This window comes from Cupressus sempervirens, chromosome 8 (assembly GCF_028749045.1).
Source record: "Cupressus sempervirens isolate cs-2001-9-10 chromosome 8, ASM2874904v1, whole genome shotgun sequence".
NCBI lineage: Eukaryota > Viridiplantae > Streptophyta > Pinopsida > Cupressales > Cupressaceae > Cupressus > Cupressus sempervirens.
The window spans coordinates 299626386-299653798 of NC_143125.1; the positions used below are offsets into that span (position 1 = coordinate 299626386).

General features: G+C 34.8%; 1 protein-coding gene across 1 annotated transcript in view; it reads left to right on the forward strand.

Annotated features, from left to right (window-relative positions):
- The first annotated feature begins 663 nt into the window (after positions 1–663).
- Positions 664–27413, forward strand: part of UBP24 (ubiquitin-specific protease 24) — a 49119-nt gene continuing 22369 nt past the window's right edge. The window contains exons 1-5 of the mRNA XM_089797500.1: positions 664–1077; positions 18631–18946; positions 19040–19608; positions 19820–20019; positions 23589–23815. Of these exons, the coding sequence (XP_089653626.1) occupies positions 1060–1077; positions 18631–18946; positions 19040–19608; positions 19820–20019; positions 23589–23815 (1330 nt within the window). The 5' untranslated portion in view covers positions 664–1059. The remainder of the gene's footprint in view (positions 1078–18630; positions 18947–19039; positions 19609–19819; positions 20020–23588; positions 23816–27413) is intronic.

Sequence of the window (27413 nt, forward strand, 5' to 3'; positions counted from 1 at the left end):
ATTAAGAATTCAACAATTCTTAGACAATCAATCATGGAACTTTACAATGCAAAACTCTTGCCACTTAAACTATGATCAAATGACTTGAACATTGTGATTGTTCATCAAATTGTAATGCTTGACACCTAAATTAACTCAAATTGATGAACTCCCACTTAACCATTTAAAAAAAAAATTAAAAGATAACATTTCTTTATAATTGATACATTAATTCAAATTGATTAACTTTCATTTAATCATTTCTTGCCAACAATCAAACCTTAACATATTTATAAAACTTCATTTACTTGAAATACACAACAATTCAACTTTTAAATCCCTATAAACACATCCTTTCAATACACAACAATTCAACTTTTAAGACCTCATAAACATATCCTTTAGTGGGGAATTGATAGCTATAATAAGATACATAAATAAATAATCACTAGGACAAAACTAACTAAAACCTGAATCACAAAAAAAAAACATAGCCAATTTGTACGGCCTAGCCCGCCAAAGACATGCGTTTGTGATAAATAAAAGGCATAGAAACCCTAAAGGCGAGCCTATAATTACTCACAGACCGCACACAGGGACCGCGCGGCTAACCGCAAAAGGATCCTTGGTCACATGGAGCCGTCGGAAAACATTATATGCCGATTATCGCCCCCCCAAGGAAAAAGGCAGAGGATTCTGCGTTTTTTTGTTTGCCATTCATGCCTTGCACTGAAGAGGGCGCGCAGAAAGGGCTTGAATTCGATGCAACTACAGCACAACAAAGCCTAGCAATCTCATCTTTTAGCCTCAGTTAGAAGAACCAGTACGTCAGAAAGGAGAGTGTATATAGAGAGAAGCAAGGAAGAGTAGAATTGTTTGCGAGGCGGGCCCTGAGAAGGCCATAAGTATATGTCCATCTCATCGATCTTATTTCATGTCTTCCTTGTGTTCGTTGCTATCTGCCCCTCTTGCCGAGGTTCGGCTCCGGATCCTCCACACTCAATCGCTGCAATATAATAGTACATATAGTTTTAATAGGAGGATTATACTCAGCACCCTTCAAGCTCTGACCGCTCAAGAATGATGGACGCTTCGCAGGTCAGCTAGGGTTTTCTCTCCTCCCTAATTTCGATTTTACTTTCACTGTTGATTTTTACGTGAATATTTTCAAATGCTGTGGTTCAATTGTATTTGATTCTTTTCATTGCTTTTGTTTCGATCGCTGCAAAGCCCACTTGCTTGTTAATTAAGATTCGTGTGTATTTCGTAACCAGCCTTTGTTTTGATATCTGAGCGTTATTTGGCTCATGGTGCGAAATTAATTTGAATTTGTAGTGGGGACAAGTCTGCTTTTGATGCAGGATAGAGATAATATGTTTATCCCTTAAAAAGTTTTTTAAAATTGTGCTTCTTCTTATGTAGGCTAGGAATTTTAGTCATTGAAATTGGATTGGCTTTTAAGTTGGAAATTCATAGAAACAAAAAACCTAAAAATTTAGAATGCCTTACATAACGCTATTGAGTTTCAGACCCTGCAAAATTATCTTGGGCGTAATTGGAAAACAACTTTCGTAATAAATTTCATAATTTCAATCACCCATAACGCAATCAAAGTTTTTTATAGAGTGACCGATAATTTGGAGAAAATGCAGTCCTCCATGCTGGAAATTGTGTTCTTTTCTCATGGGAACTCGGAAGAAGATATTTTGATATCACACCGAGAGACGGCGGGGCAGTTTCTAGTTTAAAAGATTCGGTTCTTTGTAAGCCTTGATTGAATTGAGTTTACTTTACATTTGAGCCAATTGAGCTCTAAACTCAAGTTTTCTCGAGTCTGTGAGTCTCATAACTATGCACTTAACTATTGATTTAAGAGCACATGACATTAATGCTGATCCTTAGTTCAGAAATATTCACGTATGTAGGGAAGGACAGAATATTCCAAAGTTTGGGATTCACAGATTGTTTTAATTTGATTGGGAAATCTACAAAAACTAACTAATATCTGGTTTACAGTGCATCAGTATCTCGTGAAATCTGTGGATGTCTTGCAGCTGTTCAATTCTTGGATTATAGAGTTTACCTGCTCGATGTAAGAGCTTGGTTTATATATGGATTGATTTTCAATGGCCAGATTCTCAATTTTGAATCAGATGTACCTCAATATGTGAGCTAAAGTTTCAGCCTTGTTACTTTGTATATGTTCTAATGTAGCATTACAATTTCACATTTCTCTTGTTATTTTGTTCTCTACAGATGTACTACCACCCCCTGAAGATGACTTGAGTTAGTTGGATATAGTTTTAGTTTTCCATTAAAAATAACTTTTTTCAATGTTAAAAATGTTTTTTAGTTTGTTTACCTAAGGATGATATCTTTTTCCAATTTGAGTTGTCCATTATTGAACCCAAATAAACAAATTGCCAACTAGGAAGGCACATCTGTCGGTTATCCTATTTTATATGCCAATTTTTTATGTTTGTTTTCCTTTTAAAATAGAAGCTACATGTTCAAAACCCTGAAGATATATTATTAATTAACTGAAATAAAAAATATGTTGGACTCGAGAATTTTTAAATCTGGCTTACTGTAATTGTATGGAGCCTCTGTAGTTCTGGCCATTTCATAACTTAAAACAGACACATTTCTTGACCACATCGCAGACATGTCTAAATACTCAATCCTCAATGATTGCAATGCAGAATCTTTAACTCACAGAGGACCATGGATAACAATGGATATAGGCATTGGTTGAATCTCCTTACATAAAAGTGAGGGATGCAAATGCTAGTTGCAATGAGCCATTTTAAAATTATATGATCATGCCAACAGAGTTTCTATCAACATTAATATTGATTTATCCTTTGTCCAAACCTATTTTAACTTTAAGTTCTTTAATCATAGCTTGATCAGATAAACAATTTTAAGCTTTGATATAGGTGAAATATGAAACTTATTTGATTGTACAGGACATATTGAAGGAGTAATGTATTCAAATCAGGCAATCACTTCCTTATTGCCATACAAGGCCTCTCTGAAATTGACTTATTAATAGTTTAACAGTAGATATTTGAGAAGAGATGGTTCTGGACTTATTCCTTCATGTTGCTCTCATCACCCTTTCCTCCAGCAAGGCTATTTGAGTGTTAATATTTCAATACGGACAACATAAACAGCAAAATAAAATAATGCACAATAAGACAATGAATTATCCTGCAAAAATCCTCCAACTCGAGGGAGAAAAACCCAGCCAAAAATATATTATCATGTATATAATGAAAGAGCAGAAGTCTGCTTTACAATTTGCCTAAACACTAGGGTAAACTGAAGTGATGATCGTAGCACCTATCAATATTTAGACAACATAAATTCCTTCATCACCCTTTCCTCCAGCAAGGCTATTCACGTTTAACATTTCAATACAGAAATGAAGATAAACAGCAAAATAAAATACTGCACAATAAGACACAATGAATTATCCTGGAAAAATCCTCCAAATCGAGGGAGAAAAACCCAGCCACAAGTATATTATCATGTATATAGTGAAAGAGCAGAAGTCTGCTTTACAATTTTCCTAAACACCAGGGTAAACTGAAGTGATGATCATAGCACCTATCAATATTTAGACAACATAAATTCCTTCGCATGGATCTTTCAGAAAACAAAAGGTATCAATCTGTCCTCTGGATTCCTCCCAGAAGAATATATAAAATTGTCTTGACCCTTCATTGCCTTGACATTACAAAGAAGATGTTATGTGTTGAGTCATATTCAATTTTATATATATATATATATATATATATATATATACACACACACATGAGAAAAAGATAATGCCTGCAGCTATAACATCAACACTGAGTGTCTGTACATCTCCTTTGTGTTGATAAAAAGGCTCAATTTTGATTCAGAGTCTATCAATTTGCCCAGAGTTTTGCCAGAAAATTAATTTTTCTATTTGTTATTTCATGGTTGCCACAATATAAGATTTATACCCTGTTTTCATTTTCCTGATGCTCATCTTATTTATACAGTCTGTTCTAGGTTGCTACAAGTGCTTTGATCTTAGTAGACATCTCTCAAGAGAGGTGAAAGGATTATAATGTTAAAATTCAACACTCCTTTCACCTCTCATGATTTTCATGGGCTCTAGAGCAAACATGTACTCACGAACTATGGTATAGAGGAGCTTATATCACTTGTCTCAGCATCACTAACTCACTAGTGGGTCTTGTGCTTACATCTCAGATAAGTCCTCAAGGTTACTGCATCCATGGTGGCATTACTTGGGATTGAGATTGACTTTGCTAACTAAATATTCATAAAAGTAGAGGAAGAAACACCATTTTTTAATTTCAAGTCAAATAATGGAAAAAAGTGCTGCTTTTCTATCTGTGAAGTCTAGAATATCGTTAACTTTTTTGCTTTTCCAAACCAAAGCAAGGGGTTTGTGGGGTTGATGTGCAGTGCGAAATAAGTTCTTCAAAGCCACAGGCACCTTCATTGCACATGCTATTAGTATTCATTGCAGATGCTATTAGTATCTTTCATAATTTTATGGCTTTAACCAAGCTTCAAACCTTTAAAAAAACACACGGACATGTGCTGTAGAACAGCTATAAGAAGGATGAAACAGATTCACTGATCTAATCTCCAATGTTTGGTTTCTTTGGCAAAATCTGATATCCAAATCTTGACACATCTGTATTCTGTATTGTTTCCATTGGATCTCTCCTAAAACTTTAATTTGAAGAACCTCTAATTATGGAGAAAAAACTAGTAGTGGGATTCTGGCTGCAAGATCTATATTTTTGAGTGTCTACTGGCTGTCTGGGTTTGACCTGCAGGACACGCAAGTCTTGGCAAGTCTGTTTGAAAATGCTCATTAGGGAAAGTTAGTGGGTTGAAGTTCAAGGAGGTTGTTGATACCACATATAACCTCTCCTGAAACTTAAATTTGAAGAACTTCTAATGATAGAGAAAAAGGTAGCATGCGAGTCTGCCTGCAAGATCTATGTTGTGAAATAGGGTGGTGGCCTCCAATGTTGAGCTAAGATAGAGAAACAACCACCAGAATGAGAGCTGGGTTGTTGAGAAGTTTTTAGTCATGGTAGGTTGCAAGGATGAACAATTTCTCATTGATGTGTCTCCATGTTTATGTGAATCAATAGTATCCCAAGGGCATTTAATGCCTTCTTAATGCCTTCACATATGTGATATATTGAACTAAGGAAGCTATCATTCCTGTATGTTGTTGATCAGCATGAAGAGATCTTTGCCTATAATTGGTTATATAAAAGAAGAAAAAAGGCAATGCATCTTTGACCAGGGTAGTGGCAGAAGGCGGATACAAAACTATTGAATATTTGTATGAACAATGATATCTCCACATATTTTATAGTATATTTCACAGTTGAAAATGCATACTCCCCAGATTCAACCTCTTGGAGGGAACAAAGTTAATAAATTCTTTCACTATGTAAAAAAATGCAGTTAATCTCAACACAAATCTGATGGTGGCAAACTTGCATTTACTCAAGGAGAATTTTAACAAGAGAAAATTTCAATGCGTAAGGATATAGGGGATCGAGCAACCTTGCATAGTCCAAAAGCAGTTTATTTGTTTTCATTGCTTGTTTATGTTTTTTATGTTTTTGATGTTGTGGTAAGAATTAACCTTTGAGGCTCTGTTTATGTTTGTTTGCTAGAATGATTAAATCCTTATGGTAACGCAAAGCTATTGGTTGAGGCTTTGTTGCTACATTACAACACAATTGGGTAAGAGAAATTGGAACCCTCCTAGTATTGCCTAGGATTACTTACATTACCTAAAAGTTGCGTGTCATCAAACTAAGTGCCAAAGTTCATTCTTTATGCTATGGATAGCTGTTAGACTCAGATTTTTTGGGATGTTCCTCTTGAGCCTTGAACCTCTTTTACTCAAATGTTCTATAACATTGGACCCAATTGGATTTGTGTCATCATTTGAATTGACATACATGTTGGTGAGTTGGAACTCAGTGTAGGCCAAGTAGGGGAACATGGTATGGAGCGGCAAGAATGTACCATGTAATCAACCAATGAGAAGGCTTAGTTAATATAGGATTAAGGAAGATGATTAAGGCAATACATTTTGTAATGGGCATGTCCTCTCACTTCATTGGGATTGTCTAATCACTTAGCATAATGAGTTGGCATGTTGTGGTTGGGATTAAGATATTTAATGTAATGCACTTATGTACATGGAATAGAATCTTGCTTCATTTAAATTGTCTAACCACTTAGCATAAGAGGTGGCATTGTGGTTGGATTAAGATATGTAATTTAATTGTAATGTCCCCTTTTTGGGACATTAGAAATATTGAAGTCTTATTATATACAATGTTAAAATTGACTAGGAGAGTGTAGACTCAAGTTATAAAAATGTCAATTTAATGTTATAAAGAGGGCAAAAGGTCAAGGAGGAATAAGACGAAAAGCTAGAGGGAAGTTGAAGAGTCACAAGGGAATAGGACGAAAGCCAGAGGGAAGTCGAAGAGTCTTAGTTTGGGTATTAAAAGGGAAAGAGGCTCATTCTTGGGCATGCTTGATTTATTGATTCAGTTTCAGTTTTTTCTCTTGTGAGAGTTAATCAGAAAACTTCAGCTTTCATCTAGTATGAGGACGTAGCCCCTCGTGTCGATAAAAAGGGGACGCAAAGCCATTGTCTGGGGAGACATAAGTTCAGGTGTTTCACATGCGCTTATAGGTTCTTATTCTAGTATTTCAATCTGACTGTTAATCTGTATTTAAGATTGGATTTGTTAGTGTTGGTTATTGTATTGCTGTTGGATAATGCAATAATGTTAAGGAGTTTTATGATAGTTTTCTGGTTTTGTCATTGTGCGTCTGTAATGCATTTCTATATGCTTGAAATCTTGAATATTATTCTGAAAAGAATAGGTTTATATTTATTGGAGAATCTACTGGTTTCTATTGCTGTTCGTAATACATATGCCTAAGGTTTTAAGTTCAGTTTTGAGGAAATAACCAGGTAAATATCTGGGGAATATTTCCTAGGTTTTATATCACTGGTTTTATAATGCAACTTCACAATTCTATGTTCTGAATGCTATTCGGAAAAAAAGGGGAAAATGAGTAAATATCCAGTTAGGGATATTTCAGTGGTATTAGAGCTGGTCTTTGTGCCAGCTTGTGAAACTATAACAGAGCCTAGTTATTTCAGCCAGCCTGGAGGGTTACATTGAAACAATTATATTCTTTCCAGAATTCTAAAAGAAGATGAGTTTGATGAGGTTATCATTACTTGCAGAGACTCAAATATTGTGAAGTTTATATACTTCTACATATACTCTTGGTTATTATAGGATAGTAGCTCATTTTTCTGAACAAAGGAATCATTTCCAAGATAGTTTGTGTTGGGATCTAAATTTTTTTGAAGGCACAACAAACAAAGACGAAGTGCAGTGATCAAAAGAGACGAACAGTTGTTTTGAAGGTGTATGAATATTAAGACAAGCTAACTAAGGAGCAAATTGGGATGTTAACAGGCAGGGCAGTTTGGGGGTATGACACTTGGTGTAGAGGTAGTATTCAATTTCTTCCAATGTCTGAAGTTTTGCATTCATGATAGTTGTGAAGGGCTAGAGGGCCAACACCCGACTGGACTCCAGTTGGTGCTCACGTGGGGGAAGAACGTCAGTGGTGACTTATGCTTACAAGAACCTAGTCTTTTCATGTGGGTTTCAACTATGGGTTGAATTGCGCTGAAACATTGAACTTGCCCCTGAAGATTGGCTATCGCATGTTGGATTTGGAGCAGAAGTTTATCGTTTGTATCACAAGCCTGCTGAGAAGTCGTTATGGTTGTGGTGAAGAGTGGATGCAAAAGATGCACAACTGTTTTTAAAGGTAGAGCTTGCTCGAGTAATCAAGAATGAGCGTACTTAAAGGGGATGACTTTGGAGAAATGGTGCCGTGAGAATATATAAGATGACTCCTCATGCATTGGTCTGTCTACAACATGCAGAACGTCTCTGTGAATGTATTCTAGAAAAGCAATTTCTCTTATATCACTATAGTATGGTTGAGCTGGATGACTTGTTGGTTATCTCGTTTGATACTAGAGTTTATTGGACGATTTCCTATTCTTGCTAGTCCTTCTACTCGAAATGAAGATCAACTCGTTTTGACGAAGCCCAGGAAGAAATCGCGCTTTAAAATTGAACTAAGTTTCCCTCTTCTCTCAGGACTACTATAGGAGTTACAGAATTGATTGCTAGTAAAGGAAAGAAACTATTACATAGAGGCACATAGGCATTACTCATAAACATTCGATTTCTGAAGATAATCATGTCTATGATGCCGTAAATCCAAGTGGTTGCAGAGAGATAAATTTTCTTTTAGAAACTATAGAGAGGAAGTTGTCGTTTCTAAAAGCCAGTAGAGAGTGTTTGTTGTGAAGTTGTGAGGGCTGCCTATTTTTGAACATTCAACTGCAAACAACATGTAATTTGTAACGTTAATTTGAAACGACATTATTGGGGACAATTATAAGTGTCGTTCTCATCCATGTGAATCATTGTGAAACAACTTAGGCGTAAGTGTACACATACGTGTTAAACAAAAGATTGGAAAGGGAGTTTGAAGTTATCATGAAGAAACTTGAAGACTCTAAAGGACGTAAAATTGCTGACCATATAGTTGTTTCTGGAGTTGTTATTTCTTAGATTGGGAGTAATTAGGGGGACATATTTCTTGGAGCCATTTTTGAAATGCGGATCATAGGAGAAAATATATCAGGTTATATAGATTGAAACTGGAATATCTACGTCAGAATTATACAAGACACATGCTTACATTTGTGGTTTGTTCAAGATGGGCTTTTGAGTTGCCCCTCGCAGATGTATCACAAACACGACTTTGAGGAATAAATGTTGTCTTGGAATTCCACATGGATGATAGACCAAAATTAATGAGATAGTGGACATAATCTACAAGATTTTAGTCAGTTAGTGGGCGTGCAAATATTCGTGAGTAGGACGAAAACTAGTTAAGGGAAGCACAAGAAATTTCTGCATGATAACTTGAGTTGCACAATCAGAAGAAGTAAAATCATTGGAGGAGGAGCTAAAACTGAGAACAGATGTATTAACTAAGGCTGAGCAGAAAGTTCTTAGAATGTCCAATGGTAAAACAGGACACACATCACCTTTGTAGGGTACAAAGGAAATGGCTGAACTCCATGAGAAGCTGCGGGTTGTAGAGAGTGGGCTTGTGACTCTTGCGAAGGGGTTTAAGGCAATAGAAAAGATCTATGCGATAAGATTAGATACTTGGTGCTCAGGAACAACTTCAAAAAGAAATTGAGAAGTTAAAGGAGGTTAATAAGTAGCTACAGTCTCAACATTCAAGATTTAAAGAAACAAAGTCAGGTGATATGATAGATAGGGTTCTTGCTTTGGAAATCGAATTGGTGGAGGCACTGAAATCAAAAGCAAATGAGTGTGAAAGTGTTATAAAGGAACTGAAAAAGCAAGCTAGTAATGTTACAACAAACATTGCAAAATGGATAAAACTTCCTACCTTATAAGACCCAATGGAAATTGACTCGTCAGGCCCCAACTACCCAGTAGCAAATTTTGGTTACTCAAAACTTAACCTATCTCATCAATAGGATCTGAGATCAGCTGATTGAGGTATAGGAGATAGGAAGGATAACTATGCCAAGGGAAAAGTAAGGAAAACCAAAGAATATGAGAGGAAGATTTATGATAAACATGGACATCCACAACATTCTAATGACAGACTGGTCTATAGAAGTGGAAATTTTGATATAAGAGTAGAAATTCTCAACATTTACAGAGAATATAAAAAACTTCCTAATCGAGTTCAAGATAACTTACCATTCGACGATTATTTGGAGCTTCATCTAGAGCAGCAAAATAAGACGGATATAGCAAAAAGAAAGTATTTGGAAGTAGTTCAGGATCTCCTTGCAAAAGATCAGTGCAAGAATGTGTATGAAGAAATTCTAGTAGACCAGAACCATCTAATAGAGGGTCTTGAAGAAGAAGAGCAGTCAACCCCCACTGAGTTACAATCTTTGGGTACTGATCATGCAAAAGAGATTACACAGGGCACAAGTTTCTACATTGGTGAGTTGGAGATTAGCTTTGACAAGCAGGTTGATGATGTTGGTTGCACTTGAGGTAATAGTAGGTCAGGGTCCTTGTGTGATGAAGCATATATTTCCTATACCCATGACGTGAATTTAGAGGAACAATCTAAGATGTCACTGCAAGATGATGAACTGCTTGAACAAGACAACAATGAAATGCATACCTTAAAGAATCAGTTGAAGGGTATTATTGACATTGTTGTGACATCATTGGTACATTATGACAACACTCACAAGATGGTGGAAGATCTCTACAGAAAGGTTCAAAAGGGAGTGGAAACAGATTGGCTTGTCTCTGATTTGCAAGTAATCAAAACAACTCTTAAAACTATGAAATCGGATTATTTGTATTTGCTTTCCAATAGGGATAACATTCTTAAAGTTGCTGAAACACATGTTTATCAGCTGAATAAAGAAAGGAATGAGATTAAGGAGCTCAATAGAGAGCTTAAGGAAAACCAGGAGGCATTAAATGATGCTCGGATTTCCCTTCAAGAAGCAGAAAATCAAATTAGGATCAGGAATCACTCTTAGGAACAAGAGGATAAAGAGAGGCAGGAATTTTTCGTAGAGGTAATTGATGAACTTGATAGCATTCAGTAGACGCATGCTTTGGATAGTTGCCCCAAGCGATCAAGTTCCAAAACTTTAGAACACATTCATATTATAGACAACCCTCTGTTTGAGGTAGATTGTAATGTCCCCATTATTATGGTTAGTTTGGGACAAGTAATACCTGCAAAAATAAACGTGAGAATCACAATAATAAAACTAACTATATTATTCTACCCTCTAAGTTAATCCCAATCTTAAGGACGTCTCCAGATTGCGCTTCATAGCTCATAGCTACTTCACCGTCATCCTAGGAGCGCACCCCTTAAGATTCTTCTTGGATGGGCATCCTCTATCCAAGGCCAGCAACATATGCATATGTTTGACAACATTAGAATATTCTGGCAACATGGAGAATTTTTGGCCATGGTGGTCGGTTTAAGGTGTTAATACCTTGCTACCCCCATGCTTCAAGTCTTATAATTCTTCTAATAGATTAATGTATTATTATAGACAAATTTACCTGTAGAAATTATTAGCAACATAATCTATTAAATTCAATTCTAATGATTGATATCTAGGAATGTTACTATTTCTGCACATCTTTGAGGATCCCTTAATCTGGCTTCCTAAGCCTTTGAGAGGATCCCCCATGTTCATGAGGAACGACCTTCGATTATTTGGCCGTCTTCCCTAAAACTATCTTTCAAGTCGGGCTTCATAATCCTTTGAGAAGACCCTCTGGGTTCCTTAGGATGATCCTCGATTAGTTAGCCATTATCCTTCAAAGACCTATGAGACTATCTTAACACATGTACTACATTTATCTTCAATAGATTCATTAATAAATAAAGTCATAAACATAATTAATTAAATATAATCCATAAATATACCTTTCTTACCTTCGTCTTTTCTTGGTCCATGTGGCTCTATCCTTAATCGACCTTTCAATGAATTATTCCTTCTAGATTATCTCAATTCTATATTTACTTTCCAAAATTCTTCATTTTCTTATTATAAGGAAAGGAAAAATATATGTTTTTTCATTTCTTCTTTTCCAAGAGTCACAACCTTTCATAATACGAATCCTTTGAAAAGACACAACATTTCATAGTTATAATCCTTTCGAAAAGTCGCAACACTTCATAACTAAAATCCTTTGGAAAAGTCCCAATATTTTATAATCAAAATATTTTTTGAAGAGTCACCACTGTTCATAATTATGACCCTTTCGAAGGTTCACATCTTTTCAATACCATTGATACTTTTTCAGAAAGCCACTTATTTTCTTCATATTACTTTCCTCTTCCATTTTTTTTCCTTTTTGAACTCCCCTCTTCTCTTCTTTTTTTCTACTCTCTAAAATAAACCCTCCTCCCTTTTATATTTAATTTTTAAAAAGTCATGTCTATTTGTTAAACATTTGTTAACTTTTCATTAGATTTAGTTAATTTATATTATTCTCTGCTATATTATTTATTTACTTATTTATTTGTGTTTATTTTATTTATTATTAAGTTCTATTTAGAAAGTTAACATACTTTCTACAATATTGTCTCTTGTATTTAATTTATTTCTTTCTTTACTCATTGAAATTTTATTATTTTTAATTATTTAAAATATCACACTAAATATTATTTTATTAATAATATAGATTAAATAATAATTATTTTCTTGTTTTATATTTAAGTATTAGTTTTAATATAACTATATTATTTATTTAATAACATTGTATTATCTAATTGTTATTAAAATTCTATCTTAAAATGGGGATATGACATAAATGCTGTTTGGATTTCCAATAACCCACTTTTTAAGGTAGAGGAGAGAATTCCTCTTGGATTCTAGGAAGAGGATGATCTTGACTTAAGAGATTCGGATTAAACTATAGTTCTTAACAGCGAAACCTGGTCACATGATGGGAGTGGTGATTTGACTTCGGTTGTGCATCATTGGATCAGTCCACATAGGGTTCTTGATTTCACACCATACAGGAGTTGGTTGGATTATATACATCAGCCTTTGGATAGTTTTTGGTGTCGTATTGAGGAGAGTTATGTTTTGATCATAGGGAATGCTTTTTCAGCTTCATTCTTATTCATAGTACCTATGTACTCGGAGGTTCTACAGATTGAAGATGCCAATATCGTATTTGTTGCGCCCAGGTTGTTACACTCAGTTCTTGAGTGGCTAGTTTATTACATCATCTATTTAGGTCGTGTTGTCACCATCTACTGGGTTATGCATAGTTCACTAATACATTTCTATCTTATCATATTCGCTGGTTATGACAACAAGGTATATCTTGCATACTATATATATAATATATATGACTGAAAATGCTAATTATAAAATGATACTTCAATATATTATATACCATACCAAATATAGTTGAATAGAGAAAATTGAAATGTGGTTCACAAACCATAAGTTTAAACTTGAAATTTGAAACTTCATAACCATTACCAATGACCATTTAACAAATTAACTTAGTTCAAGATGCAAGATTCAAAATTCATTGTTCAAATATGAATATCATAATGATGCTCATGATGACAATGAGCCGAGTAGCATGAACCAATGAAATGAAATAATGTATCGTAGCCATGTCAAAGTGAGTACAATCAACAAAATGACAAAATGTAAATAATGACAATGGAATCATCCCGAGCGCTCTCGAAGCATGTCTAAAAAACAACTTAAAAAAGAAAAGAAAAAAATATTTTAAAAAACTTTTTGAGCCATTTAGCTGGCCGCACCCCACAAGCACCTGAGCACCCGCGAACCACCCGCGTGCTTGACCAGTGCGGCCGAGGTGCAGTAACACATTTTCGGCCAGTGTGGTTACTCGGGTGCGTGATGCACCCGCATTGGGTGCGTACAGGCATCGGGTGCTTCGGGTTTTTAACCCAGGTGCGTACACCCGGGTTACACTGAAAATGAGTAAATATCCGGTTAGGGATATTTCAATAATACATTCTAAACATGGATGTTATCTTGCTTCATTGGGATTATGTAATTGCTCAACATAAAGAGCTGCGACATTGTGCTCAATGTGCCAGTTTTTGAAGCTCTTCCTTATGAGTTTTGTAAAATGCCATCTATATCTATGTAAAGCTAGGGACTTGGTAGGTAGCTAGTTCCTTAGAAGAAAATATTGATAGTAAGTTTGTGGTCAACGTGCCAACTCGTTAAGCTCTTCTTTTGGCAATGGCTTTTTTCAAGCACTATTGTCTAGCATTTTGGATGTCCTTTTGGCTGGGCATTGGAAATCATCATGGAATATATTTGACTCTTTTGTATTTCTAGAAGCTAAAAAGTTGTTCGGAGGTAGAAGATTCTCCCTAGTCTGCAATCACAATTTTGGTGGTTCACAGCCACCCTAGTCTGTCTTTGGAAATTTCATTCTGATTTTCACCATTGCTCCAAATTTGTGAAGTCTTCGTTCAAAGACAAATTTTTATTAGATATTGAAATCTGATATTGTGTTCTAAATAATATTCATAATCGGAACACTCGAGTATTCATTCTGTTTGCGGCATCATTTGGATTTATTATTATATCTCTTACCCAATATTAACATCGAAACTTCTTGCATTTATCTATCATATCAGTCTTCCGAAGTTGAAAGTATTTCTATTGCAGGTGTATTGTCCAACATTTTGGATGCACTTTATACACAAATGATTATGAATTATTAAAATCTAATAACTGATACACATCATCTTTAATTCACTATTATTATCGTAAAAAATGCATTTAGAATGTTGGATCGATTTTGCCTTATTAGAAACAAACACACACAACACACAATGCCAAAGCTGCCACTAGGGTAGGGCATTTGGATGAAGATGCTAAGAGCAGTGCAAGGGAAGAGAGGCTTTTAGATTAAAAAGGGAGCAAGATTGATCTAGCAAAATTTATAGGAGCTTTGAGTGTAGAGGAGTTGATTGATTTTTGATAAAGATTGAGGAGTACTTGTATGATAATATCTATGATCCTCTAAGTGTTAAGGTGGTACAGACCAAATTGAAGCGTCATCCGCACATTCCAAAGGATTTTAGTTGGAAAGGACTATGTGTGAGAAGGATATCACTTGCCAGGAGCAGTTTTCCAAAAATGTTGGTGAAGGTCTGTTCCTAGTCATCACTAGCTAAATCAATTAAGAAGCTTTAGATTTGAGAGGAGGGTAGTTAGTTGGACAAATTATATTAAGGAGTTTTAGAAAAACCATTTTTAGGTTGGGACATATGGAAGTTGATCAAAAAAAGGTGGCATGATTTGACAATTGGTTGTAGTTCAATATTGAAGACGAAATGAACATGTCTAATCTTAGATTCATAGAAAAAACATATCAATATGCCTTGAAGGCAGAAAATTGTTGTCTAGAATACAATAGAACAAGACCTAAGGAAGATGAATTTACAAGTCTATGGTTGGAAGAAGTGATCAAGGAGGAGAATGAGAACATCAAAACCCAAAGTTATGGTTGGGGAAGAAGTATTCCATCTACATGAAGGTGGGTATGGTTGCAAAGCAAGAGGATTCCAAGAAACTTGTTTCAAATGTGGCCAAGTTGGTCACAAGTGGAGGATGCTGTAGAAAAGAAGCAAACACTCGTTGGGCTAATTAACATAGAAATCAATTGCAGCATCAAAGGATTGAAGATATGACATATGGAGAGATCTCTTTTGATGAACATAACATTGTGGAAACATCAATTGAGACTAATGAACAATACTATGGAAGAGTCTTTTTTGGACACTATACAAATCTAGAGGTAAGGTTTGTAAAGTGATTGTTATTAGGGGTACTTGGTAGTGTAGGCAATCTTGCGTTGTAGGTTGATATGCAAAAAAGGCCATCAACTAGTGGTAAGAGAGCACCGTTTGGTTGGATTAAACATGTACTCTATAAAGTTGAAGTTTGGTCTGATATCCTGTCATGTTCCTTTGAGAGATCTTGTCAATTTGACATGGTGGCAATATAGTATGGAAGAGCAATACTTACACATTTGCCAAGAATGGCATAAACATATATATTGAATCTCTTGAAGGAGTGAGTAGAAGAAACTGTGTGTGATGATAAGGTAATGTTGAGTATAGGAAAAGTTTTCTTGAATGCGCTGAAGTCAAAGGAGACGTGTTATGTGCTCATGGCCATGCTTACAAAAGATATATCAATCAATAATATGTATGAGGAAGTAAAAGGTCTACCAAGTGAATTTGAAAATGTTGTATTTGGTGAGATTCTTGAAGGATTACTACCCTAGAGAGATAGTAGTCATCACATGGATTTGATATTATGAGCAAGATTTCCTATTAAAATTGCATGTAGGATAACAATAAGGGAAAATGAAGAGATGAACATTCACGTTGGTTTGAGTTGTAGGAGATTGATTATAGAGTCTAAATTCATGCATGGTACTACTAGTGCTTGTATTGAAAACTGGTGGAGAATGGTGCATGTGCATTGATTCTAGAGCCATTAACAAGATCATTTATTATGTGATGGCCCCTTTTGAAATAGGATTCAATAATCAATAATAAAAATAAAATATAAAATATAAAATATAAAATGTAATGAAGGGTGTCAAATTGAGATTTCTTAATTTCAATTTATCCTTCTGCGTATGTATGTTCTACAATTATCTCTACTAGATTGTGGGTTGTCATCTTCATAAGTGTGACCTAGAACGCCCGATTTGATTCTAACAACTTTCAGTATTGACATGGAGATGCTTGACCAAATTTAAAGACATCACCCATCATTCTTCTTCAGTCATCTTCCTTTAAGGAATTTGAAGACATCCTGTGTACAATCTTGTTTTTATTTCTTTCTAAGGGGAGGGATGCTGTTCGGCTAGATTGGAACTCCTTTAGCTATTGAGCGTCTACCACTAGTGCAGGAGACACATCATTGAGGCAGTGATGCATGGTCTCTCTTCTTCTGTTTTATGTGGGATGTTTTCCTTGCATGGAGTTTTGTCCTTTAAAAAGCAAGAACCTTATGGTGTTAGGAATTGTTGTTCACCTGGGTTACAATAATATTGTGCCGAGTCAATAATCTGAAGTGAGTTGTAGCAAAATATCACTAAACTATTATTGGTGAGAAAATAATCTCAGTAGTTTGTTAGTATGAGTAGTTTGAGTTTTTGAAACAACGCACATTTAGATGAGTTGTTCTCTGTAAATAATAATAAAGGATTGTTAATTAATCCTAAAAATATGTAATGGTCTTATTAAATAGAGAGTGTAATAGAAGCACATATTATTTGGTGTGTAATCTTTTGCAGGCTTCTATAAATTTGGCCCAAATTTTTTTAATATGGTATAAGAGCACATATTTTGTGCCTGTGAAATTGTGAAATCTGGTTATAAATAATGCATACTTGTGTGCTTCCACAAGAGAAGTGCGTGTGAAAGGTTTGATTTTTTCAAATAAGCAACGATAGTTCATTCTTTGACACTTCATCCATAATGCACCAAATTGTCACATTCTATAAATTGTGAAGTGTGAGGGATCTATGAGATCAGTTTGGGAACATTTGCTAGGAGATTTCAAGATGTTGTGAGGCTTTGCTAGTGTAGCAGAATCAACCGTGTAAATGGTAATAATATTTTTGGATAACATTCCCTGTGTAAGAAGAAATTAAAAAGAGCCATGGAAGGTGTATAATGCAATCTGGAGTGATTTTGTTTGTTGTTGAATTTGGGTCCTTCTTACTGTAAAGAGAGTGTCAGGGGTGTAAGAGTTGGTATACTATACCATGCAAGATTTGGCTGAAGATTGTGATCACCCAAGTTTTATGAACTTATGTGAAAGGACAAGAGAATAATGCTATTTTAATATTTTATCATAGGATGCAAATGTACAATGATAAATGACTTCAATGAGATCACAAAGGGAGCCCCTTAGTTTTATGGCCAGGGTGAACCCTGATGCATTTCATACTAGTAGTGTCTTCAGAAATTTCAAGGCCTAGCACATGTTTGATAAACTTCAACTTTTTAACATTTGTAGCATTAAAGGTACTTTATGGCATTGTGCAGATGAAACAAAGCAGACCTCCTTTGCTCAAATACTGTGTTGTTGTATGCTCTAGCAATTCCTCGTAAGAGTTTTTGCAAACAAAGCAAGTCAGAGAGCACTGTGGCACAGTCCAAAAAAAAAGAGCTCAATATTTTAATCCAAAATAGTCATTATTTGGAGTAAAGACTGTCACTTCAATTTATTCATTGAGAATGTCAGGTTGACTGAATGAGATTGTTGATGAGATAGTAACATGCTATAATGTTATAAATGGCAAATGATAAACATTATGCATAGGCTAAAGTGGAAGTGGTTAATTGAAAGTGTTCATTGTAGACTAATGATCTTCCAGCTTGTAAATCTGCTATGAAATAGTGTCTTATCCATAGTTAGAAGACAGATTTGAAAAGTACATGGCAAGCCCAAAACTTTTGACTTGGCAAAAACTCCACAGCTCAGAGAGTACTAAAAATTTAAGGTTATTAAAAAACATATTTTTTTTTGCCGAATTTATTTTCATAATGTATTAAATCAAAAAGTGACATCGGAAAAGGTGTGTTTTAACCATCGTTTTGCCTGTGTATCCACTCTGCCACAAAAATAATACTTGCAAAACATGATAACACAGTAAGTTTTTAGGGTTGTGAAAACAAATAGGCTTGCAATGTTTTACCTTATAATGAATAGTGATTGCATTACTTATTTTAATAATCCTGTAAGGTGTAACAATCTTGAATAAATTATAATATTATGAAGTTGTGATTAAGAAGAATAATGATATTTTGAACTTCTGATAATGAAGAAATTGTGATATTACGAGCTCTAACATTTTTTGAAAAGTGTAGTTTTACTGTGGAGGCTAATTGCTGTCATCTCTTGTTAACCAGGTTTTCGTATTTGGATCTTTTAGTGAGGATGAAGCGTCTTTCTTCCAGAGGGACGCTGTAGAAGAGGATGCAAAATTATTCAAGCAGAATGATTTGCTGTTTGGTTCTTTCGAAAGTCAAGTTGAATGTTTGCAGAAGAACCCTGAAATATCATCTAAGCAGGCATGTAATGGGGGAGTGACAGTGAGTGATCATTTAAGATCAAATGTCAAGTCTCATATTCCCAATGACCAGGAACATTTTGTTTCTAATAGGGAGAGAACTGGTGAGCAGTCCACAAGGAAGCAGGCTGTTATTGGGAGTTGTGATGCAAAAGGTATGCTGGATTGAATTTTCCATTATTAGAAGCAACATCATAGCTATGTGAAAGTAATCTTATTCATTTGAATTTTTTCAATCATGTATGCAGTTACTGAAGCAAATGGCGGTAATATACATTCGGTGAAATTATCATCCAGTGGTGAAAGCACAATAGTTGAAAATGGAGTCGACAAACTAACTGATAGAACTAAAAGTTTACAAGAATTCCTAGTTGAATCAAGCTCTAAATTAATGGGAAGTGACATAATTCAACAACTTGACTCTTTAAGCTTAGAGAGCAATGGTTCTGTTGAGGAATCTATAGAGGATCCAACCTTGATGAGAGAAAACATTCCTATGTCATGGGCAGCACGATTTGCAGGAAAAGAAGGAAATGGGCATGTTGCATATTCTCATGGAAGTGACAAAAGTAGGAAAAAATCTGGGGTAGTGTCAGCTATGCCAAAGCCTTCTCAAGGAAAAACAAGAACTGGCTTGTTTGAAAATGTTGGCAGCATTTCCTCAAGTGAGACGGGATTGACGATGAAGAGGTGGCAACCAAGAGGTCTTAAAAATGCAGGAAATTTGTGCTTTCTCAATGCAACGCTGCAAGCACTTCTTTCATGTGCACCTTTTTTCCAACTTCTACAAACCCTCAGATTTCGTGATATCCCAGAGGTCAGTGCTGGTCTATTACATGTTTGTTGCTCAGTCATGCTTAGTAGGGATGAGGATTTTCTATTGTTCATAAAACCCAGTAAGCATATGATAGTATTTTCTATAATATTGATATTGTGGAGAAACTGCATCGTTACTATTTTTGAAGTTTTTAAATGTTTTTCAACAAACATGATTGGTTTCACCCTAAAAGCTTTAGTTTCTCAAACAGGTTGGCTATCCAACACTTAGGGCATTTGTTCAATTTCTGGACGAGATTCAGGAGGAGAAACCTGCTGATTCAGTCCTTGAAAAAAATGAACAGGAGATTGGATGGCTTGAAGCTGGGAAGCCTTTCTATCCAACAATGTTTGATCCTGTACTTAGGATTTTTAGTCCTGACCAACCACTTAGTTCTCTGGGAAGACCCAGGTATGTATTTGCTCTGTATCAGATAAGGATTGCATTTTGGTGAATTATTAAATTAAAGTCTACATAAACTTGAGGCTTTTTTTCTTTGATACCCTTGGAATAAGCAATTGTTTATCATTTATTTCTTAATACATTTACTTACATTGCTCATTAAAAAATACATTCATTAGCCGAATGTTTATTTGATGTCGGCTGATTCGTCAATAACATGTTTTAAAAGTGTGCTTGGAAACCTGCCTTGGAATGTGAAGGCATATATCTGACAGAAATTGTTAAATGAAGATTTTTTCATCCCTACACATCATTCTTCTTAAGAAGCCCTAGATAAAATAGCAAGTCTATCGGGAAAGATTGCTTTGGCAACTGCTATGTTTATTTTGGATACTCATTGTAACTCTGTCTGTTTGTTTGTTAAGCATGCATTTCTTGATGGCAGTTACCTCTCATGCACTGGCTAGAAGCACTGCAGTGGTAGGGAAGGATTGACAGTATTCTGGAATTTATGTTGAAGGGAGAAATTGGTTATGATTTATTAATGTATGGATTGCCCTCATGGAATTGTGAAAATAAGTTTGTTCTGTTTTGTGTGTACAAGAATTGGTGATGTTGCAAAATATGTGAGCTCTTTGCTTTTCTTATCTATCATTTAATGGTGGCAGCTTCCATCATTGAATGTCAATGATATGACTGGTACTGTTATCCTACGTCAACAAAACAAACTAATCCTAATTGGATTATCTGCAGTGGGATTTGAGATTGAGGTCCAGGCATTTATGCCATAATGTTTGATTACGAGGCACATTACCAGTATATAATATAAACCGAAAATGTAGTACAAAATGAAAGATTTTATATGGACAAATTTCTACTGAAGTTTTCACTACCTTGAAGTTAATGCTTAATTCTCCATTTGCAGGTTCCTTCCACCTTCAGCTTTCCGAAGTGCAAAATCATTTAATTTTGCACAAAGGCTTGCAAAAATGAAAATCTATTTATTATGCATTATACTATTGAATATTTATTTTATGCTATCTGATGTAAGAAAGCTAAGCCTAAAGTATTAAAACTGGAGGCACAAGCTTTATAAAGCTAAAAAGTTGTTAAAACTGAAAGCACAGACAAAATTGTAAAGAAGAATAATCCTCATTTAGAAACAGATGATGATATTTTGATGCAAAGAAAAACATTGAAGAGTTTTTACCTTAACTATCTTGGGCATCTGTGACTTTTTCTACCAAACACTTTTTTGCAAGCAGATGTTGGAGGATTGGATATTTTTTGTTGGCCCTTTCAGAGGCTCAGGTTTGTATGTGATGCATATAAAAAAGGAAGTGGTTACTCAATTGTCTGGCACATTCAATTTATCATTGAATATGTAGATTCTAGGTTTTTTGTGCATATTGTGTTTTTTGGGAGTAACTGCACACTATATGTGGCACATCACCTTTTAAAAAAAATTTATAATGTGTTTTCTCCCATCTTTAGCATTCCTCCCCAAAAGCATTTTTGGTAGCTATAGGGCCGGGCAGTTGTATTGAATGTGAAGACGGTATTGAACTTGGACAATATGGAGCTTTCCATGTCACAGTCTTACTGCTGATGCATTTATTAGACAGTTTGATGTATAAAGTCCATGTCAGAATAAATAATCTAGGATTTTTTTCTGCTTAAGAATATTCTCTGAACTTGTTCTACAGTGACATTTAATTCTTAATTTCGTCCTCAGAAATCTGTTGGAATAGTTTGGAGGCGACATATTCCTTTTCCTTTTCATTTAGTCCAGAAATGCGTCTTGAATTTCTTTAGCACATTGAAATGGTCTTCTGGGATACACTCTCCCTAGATCTTGTATAGATCAGGATTCAATTGACAATTATAGGATAGGAGAGGAATCTTTCCATCTCAAACTTAAAGATATATTACTATACCAGAGGATAATATTGTATATAATATAAATACTTGTAAACCTTGGAGTGTAAAAGTTTTGCAGTTTTAGTGGCTTTGTTTGCCAACTGACATAAATAGCCCATAAAAAGCATTATAGACAAGATCTAGATAAACATATTCTAGATTCTATGAGGAATTCTTCAAAATCATTTCCCCATGGTATCTTTGCCTAAGCACCTCAATCTTTCTTCCATGCTATAGTTGCAACCACTTTGGGCTTGGGCTCTAACCTTTTTCTTTGTTTAGTTTCTTGCAGTTTCATCATGAACTTAGCCTTGTGCTTCCTTCCACCCAATATTCCCATTCTGATTTCCAAATTCCAAGGTGAACTAGAAACTTGCAGTTTGACCAAAGCTAGCACAAGCTATCAAATGATATTAACTGTTTCATAGTCCTGAAGGAATTCAGTAATTTATCCACAGTGCCTACTGTTAGTGCCTTCACAAACAAGTCATGAGTTTTTATTGTTTAGATTGGGATTATGTACCCACTGGATACCCTCATTGATCTATGGGTGGCAAGAAGAGTCCTAATCAGTTTTAATTTTTTTTGAACATGATATGAAGTTTTTTTTGCATATAATCTTAAAGCATGCTAGTTCATGATTCTCTCAACTGACGGCACTACTGATTTGGTTTAATGAGTTTCTGAAAGCGTGATTCCAATCATTATTTTCATAGCCAGATTGATACAAATGACAAATAATCTGTTTTTTGTGGATTTAATCCAAATTTCTGCTCAATATCTAATCAGTGGTTCTTCTGGCATTATGAATTTTCTGTTTTTGATGAGATTGGTTGTCCAAATTGATCATAGTAAGTGCTTCAATTTTTAATGTCTTCTTCCGTACCTTCAAGAAATTAGAATCTTGAGTTCTTCAATGTTTTGGACTGAAGCTGTGACAAAATGTTTGAGCCTATTATTACAGCTCATATAGTTACCAGATTATGCACTTGTAGAATCTCTGAAGTTTCTAGTAATTCGATCTATCTTTCATTGACCGACTAAATCCAAATCAATTTTAGATATCTAATCTATATTCTTGCAGACCTGTAAATCTTCTGAATTTTAATGAGATTGATTCTCCATATTGATGACCTTTTAGGGCTTAAATCTAGATTGTCTTCTACATTACCTTTGAGAAAAAAACAGACCTTGATTTCTTCATTATAGTCAATTCATATCAATTTTTGAATCCTAATTTGTATATTTTAATTTTTCAACCATTTCTAGTATACTTACTTCGGCTTAATTCTTGAACGTGTTTTTCATTTCCTTCAAAATAAATCTGAACCTTGAATTCTTCCATGTTTTAAATTGAAAATTTGCAATCAAATCTTCAAGCCTATCGTCATTTTATTACTATTCACAAGACAATATTTAAATAAGATATGTCCGAGCAAAAGATGCCCTTTGTTAATTATTTACCCATTACTTGGAGAAGGTTATATCATCTCTCTCTTGTTTCCTTGTCCTTATAAGAGATCATTATTCACAAAATCTTAATAATATATTTTGTTTAAGACTCACTGGGATCTTGTTTCAACTTCAGCTTATCCATTGCAATACACTAATCTCCAAAACTCATCGTCTCTTAGCTAATCATCTTGTTGTTATTGCAGGCAAGAAGATGCCCAAGAGTTTCTTCTTTTTGTTATGGATAGGATGCATGGTGAACTTCTACAGTTGGATGGTAGCAATTCCTCAATGATTACAGTTAGTGGAGAGGATGATTGGGAGACTGTTGGACCCAAGAACCGGAGTGCAGTGACTAGAACTCAAAGTTTTATGGATTCGGCGCTAAGTGACATCTTTGGAGGGCAGCTGCGAAGTGTGGTAAAATCAAAAGGTAAATATATGTCTAAATAGTTGTTGTAAAATCACATTTTTCTTATTGTTTAAAATCAATCTTGTTTTCTGCTGCATTTTATGAATATGGAAATTAAGGCTAATGATATATTAGACTGTTTGACTTTGACTTATGACTAATATTAGTTAGTGAATTATGATCTGAAACATTGATGCAAAACACATTCATTCAGTTTCATCCAGAAGCATTCTTAATCGCTAATATGGACTACAGAAATATCATGTCTCTTATGGGTAGATTTTTTTGGCTATTGGGGATATGCTTTTTTGGAAAATGGTGCAGAAGATCCTTAAAGATGAGGAAGAGAAAGTGCTTATTACTAGTTGTGGAAAAAAATCATGTCCTGAAATTAGTGTAGGTTTGAGTGTCACCTGGAGCCTTTATATGTCTATAGATACTGAAATGTGATTTAGGATATGAGTTACGAGAAACAGATATTAAAATGAAAAGAGGAACTGATTGATTGGAAACTGGTATGAAAGTTGACAAGCTTCCATGCTTGTTAGCTTATCAATGTGGTCATTGATGACAGTTGATTAGCGCACCAAAATGCTTGTCGAGTGTAAATTAATGGATCTATAGTTAGTTCCCCTTCATCAATTAATTATTGTCACACTTATGTAGTCTTTCAGATATTGATGTCCATCTATTACATTCAGCTGTTAAATAAGCTTGGAATTTGAGCAAAGTAGTCTAAAGTTGTAATTTCAAGCATTATTAAAATCCTATTGTAATCTGTTAATTGACCTATAAAAATGTTATAACCTCATAATTACATATATTATTTGAAGATAAATTAGGGCAAGCAGTAGAAAGACCTTTCAAATGCGTGCCTAAAAATATCAGCAATCATTTATATCAGTGATGTCTTATAGAACACACTTTGCTTTTACTTGTCAGCCAGAAAATATAATTGATCACTTATAGAACACAACATCACAATAATATATCACGCTTATACCCAAGGGAAACATCTTCCCTTTATATCCTGTCCTAACAATTGATTAGGTTGGCCTTTTGAGCTTCCCCAATGTACAATTATTTATATAGGACCTCATTAAGATATTTTGTTAAGGTTCCCAACACAAAGCCGGCTGCCAGTGAACATATCACACATTACACTTCAGCGATCTTCCCAAAATGATCTTTAAGATGTGCTAACATGGGCATAGCCTTACGAACATGTCTTCAACTATGATCTAAGCTCGCTCACCTCAATTCCATCTTGCTCATCAGATACAGCCAAAATACTGTAACCTGTTTTGTGCACACAAACCTACTACCAGTCTTCACCAAATGATCTGTAACTCAACCAATACTCATCCAAAACATACACAAACAGAAATGTAGTATTTGAATGCATTCTTGATCATGATTCTAAGCTTTCATAGCTTAACCTGTTATATCCCAACTTTGTTGATCAATTCAACCTTTGTGATGTACATTATCTTTATCATGAACACAAACATATATATATATATATATTTCGTAACATAAATGACAATCTTGTCATCAATACAACACATACACATCATATCGAAGTGCCAACCATCTCTGTAACCGTAACAATCTTCCCCTTTGGCATTGATGGCAATATATGATAAAAAACCATGTATGTTGGCTTTCTTTTTGAATTGATGGTTCAATACAGTTTCACACCAATCTCTCATTTGAATACAATTATTTGAATATCTTGAACATATAAAACCTATACATGCTCTGATATATCAGTTACTTTCCCTTCTTACATACTCTCCCCCATAGATATTACTCTTGCTAGTTTATCATGTGTTACTCTCACGCATTGACATCAATGACAAAGGTATCGATATGTCAATTGTAGAATCTGAAGTGCTCTCATTATTGCAAGTACATTGGATTAGTAAGATCCCACAAAGTGCCAACAAACACTTCAAAATCAAAACATTCACAAGAGTTCTTGAATTAACTCTACCTAAAGTGATCACTTCTCCTTAGGAGTAACATCAAGCATCCCGACCAGATGTATGAATGGTGCTTTGATTGTACTGGACTGATGCTATTCTGCATCAATTACTCTAAATCAGGTGGGGACATTATCCCAAGTAGACCTCTAAGGTACTCAAATGTATCCTCAGCTAATGGTTTAGTAAAGATATCTACTATTTGCTCTTTTGTACTGACATCTTCAAACTTGATTTCCCTTTTTGCCACCTTCTCTCTGAAAAAATGATACTTTATAGTAACGTGTTTTGTTTTTGAGTGTGAAACTGGATTCTTTGACAGTGTATAATAATAGGTTTTGAAAACTTAATACCTATATGCTTCAACATTTCCTTCATCCATATGATTTGATTACAATTGTTTGCTACTACATACTTTGCTTCTATTGTAGATTGTGAAATGCAATCTTGTTTCGTGCTTAGCCAAGAAACCAATTTTCCTCCTAAAAAGAATGCACCACCACTTGTGTTCTTCTTATCATCAACATTACTTGTTCTATTAGCATCAGCGTATGCACATAAAGTAAAGTCATGTGATTTGTCATTCCATGACTCAAAATCTGACGTTCCTTTCAAATATTTGAATATCCTTTTCACTACTACCAAATGTGTCTCTTTAGGGTTTCTTTGAAATCTTGTAACTATTTTAGCTGCATTTGCTATGTCTGGCCTTGTGAGTTAGATATTGCAATCTTCCTATCAATGATCTGCACCTTGTTTCCATAGCACCAGGAGATTCATTCTTGCTTGTTAATTTTGTTCCAATCCAAAATTAATTCTCCAGTCCAAATTTTGTTAAAAAAATCATTGACATGCTTGGTTTGCGATATGAAAATACTATTCTTGGTTTGAGTTATTTGCAATCCCAAGAAATATTCCATTTCACCAATCATAGATACTTCAAACTCATTCTTCATTTTTTAGAAAATTTATTACTAGCCTTATCATTGAGTCCAAAAATAATGTCATCAACAAATATCTGGATAATCATTAAACCATTTGAAGTTGTCCTTAATTGCATGTTATTTTTTTCATCACCTTTCTTGAATCCCAAACTTAGTAAATGTCTGACTAACCTCACACGCCATGCTCTAGGTGCTCGTTTCAGTCCATATGATGCCTTGTTTAATCCGCAAACCATGTCTTTGGTGAGTGGAAAACCATCAAGTTGTTCAAAATAGACTAACTCATCAAGATCACCATTAAAAAATGCCGATTGACATCCATTGGATATACCTTGAAGTTTTTATTAGATGCATATGTTAAGAACATTCTTATTGATTCCAATATTGCAATAGGGGCAAATGTTTCTTCAAGATCAATTCCTTCTTGTTGTGAGTATCTTTTGCATACCAATCTTGCTATGTTTCTCACTACTTCACCTTGTCTTGTTCTTGAAAACCCATTTCGTGCCAATAACATTCTTATCTTTAGGCCTAGGGACTAATTCCCAAGTCTTGTTCTTCTCTATTTGATCAGGTTCTCGTCTCTGAGCTTTTATCTAGTATTCATCTTTGCATGCTTCATCTTTAATCTTTGGTTCAACCTGTCATATCAAACTTATTTCCTCTCTTACCTTGTTTCCTGTTAATACT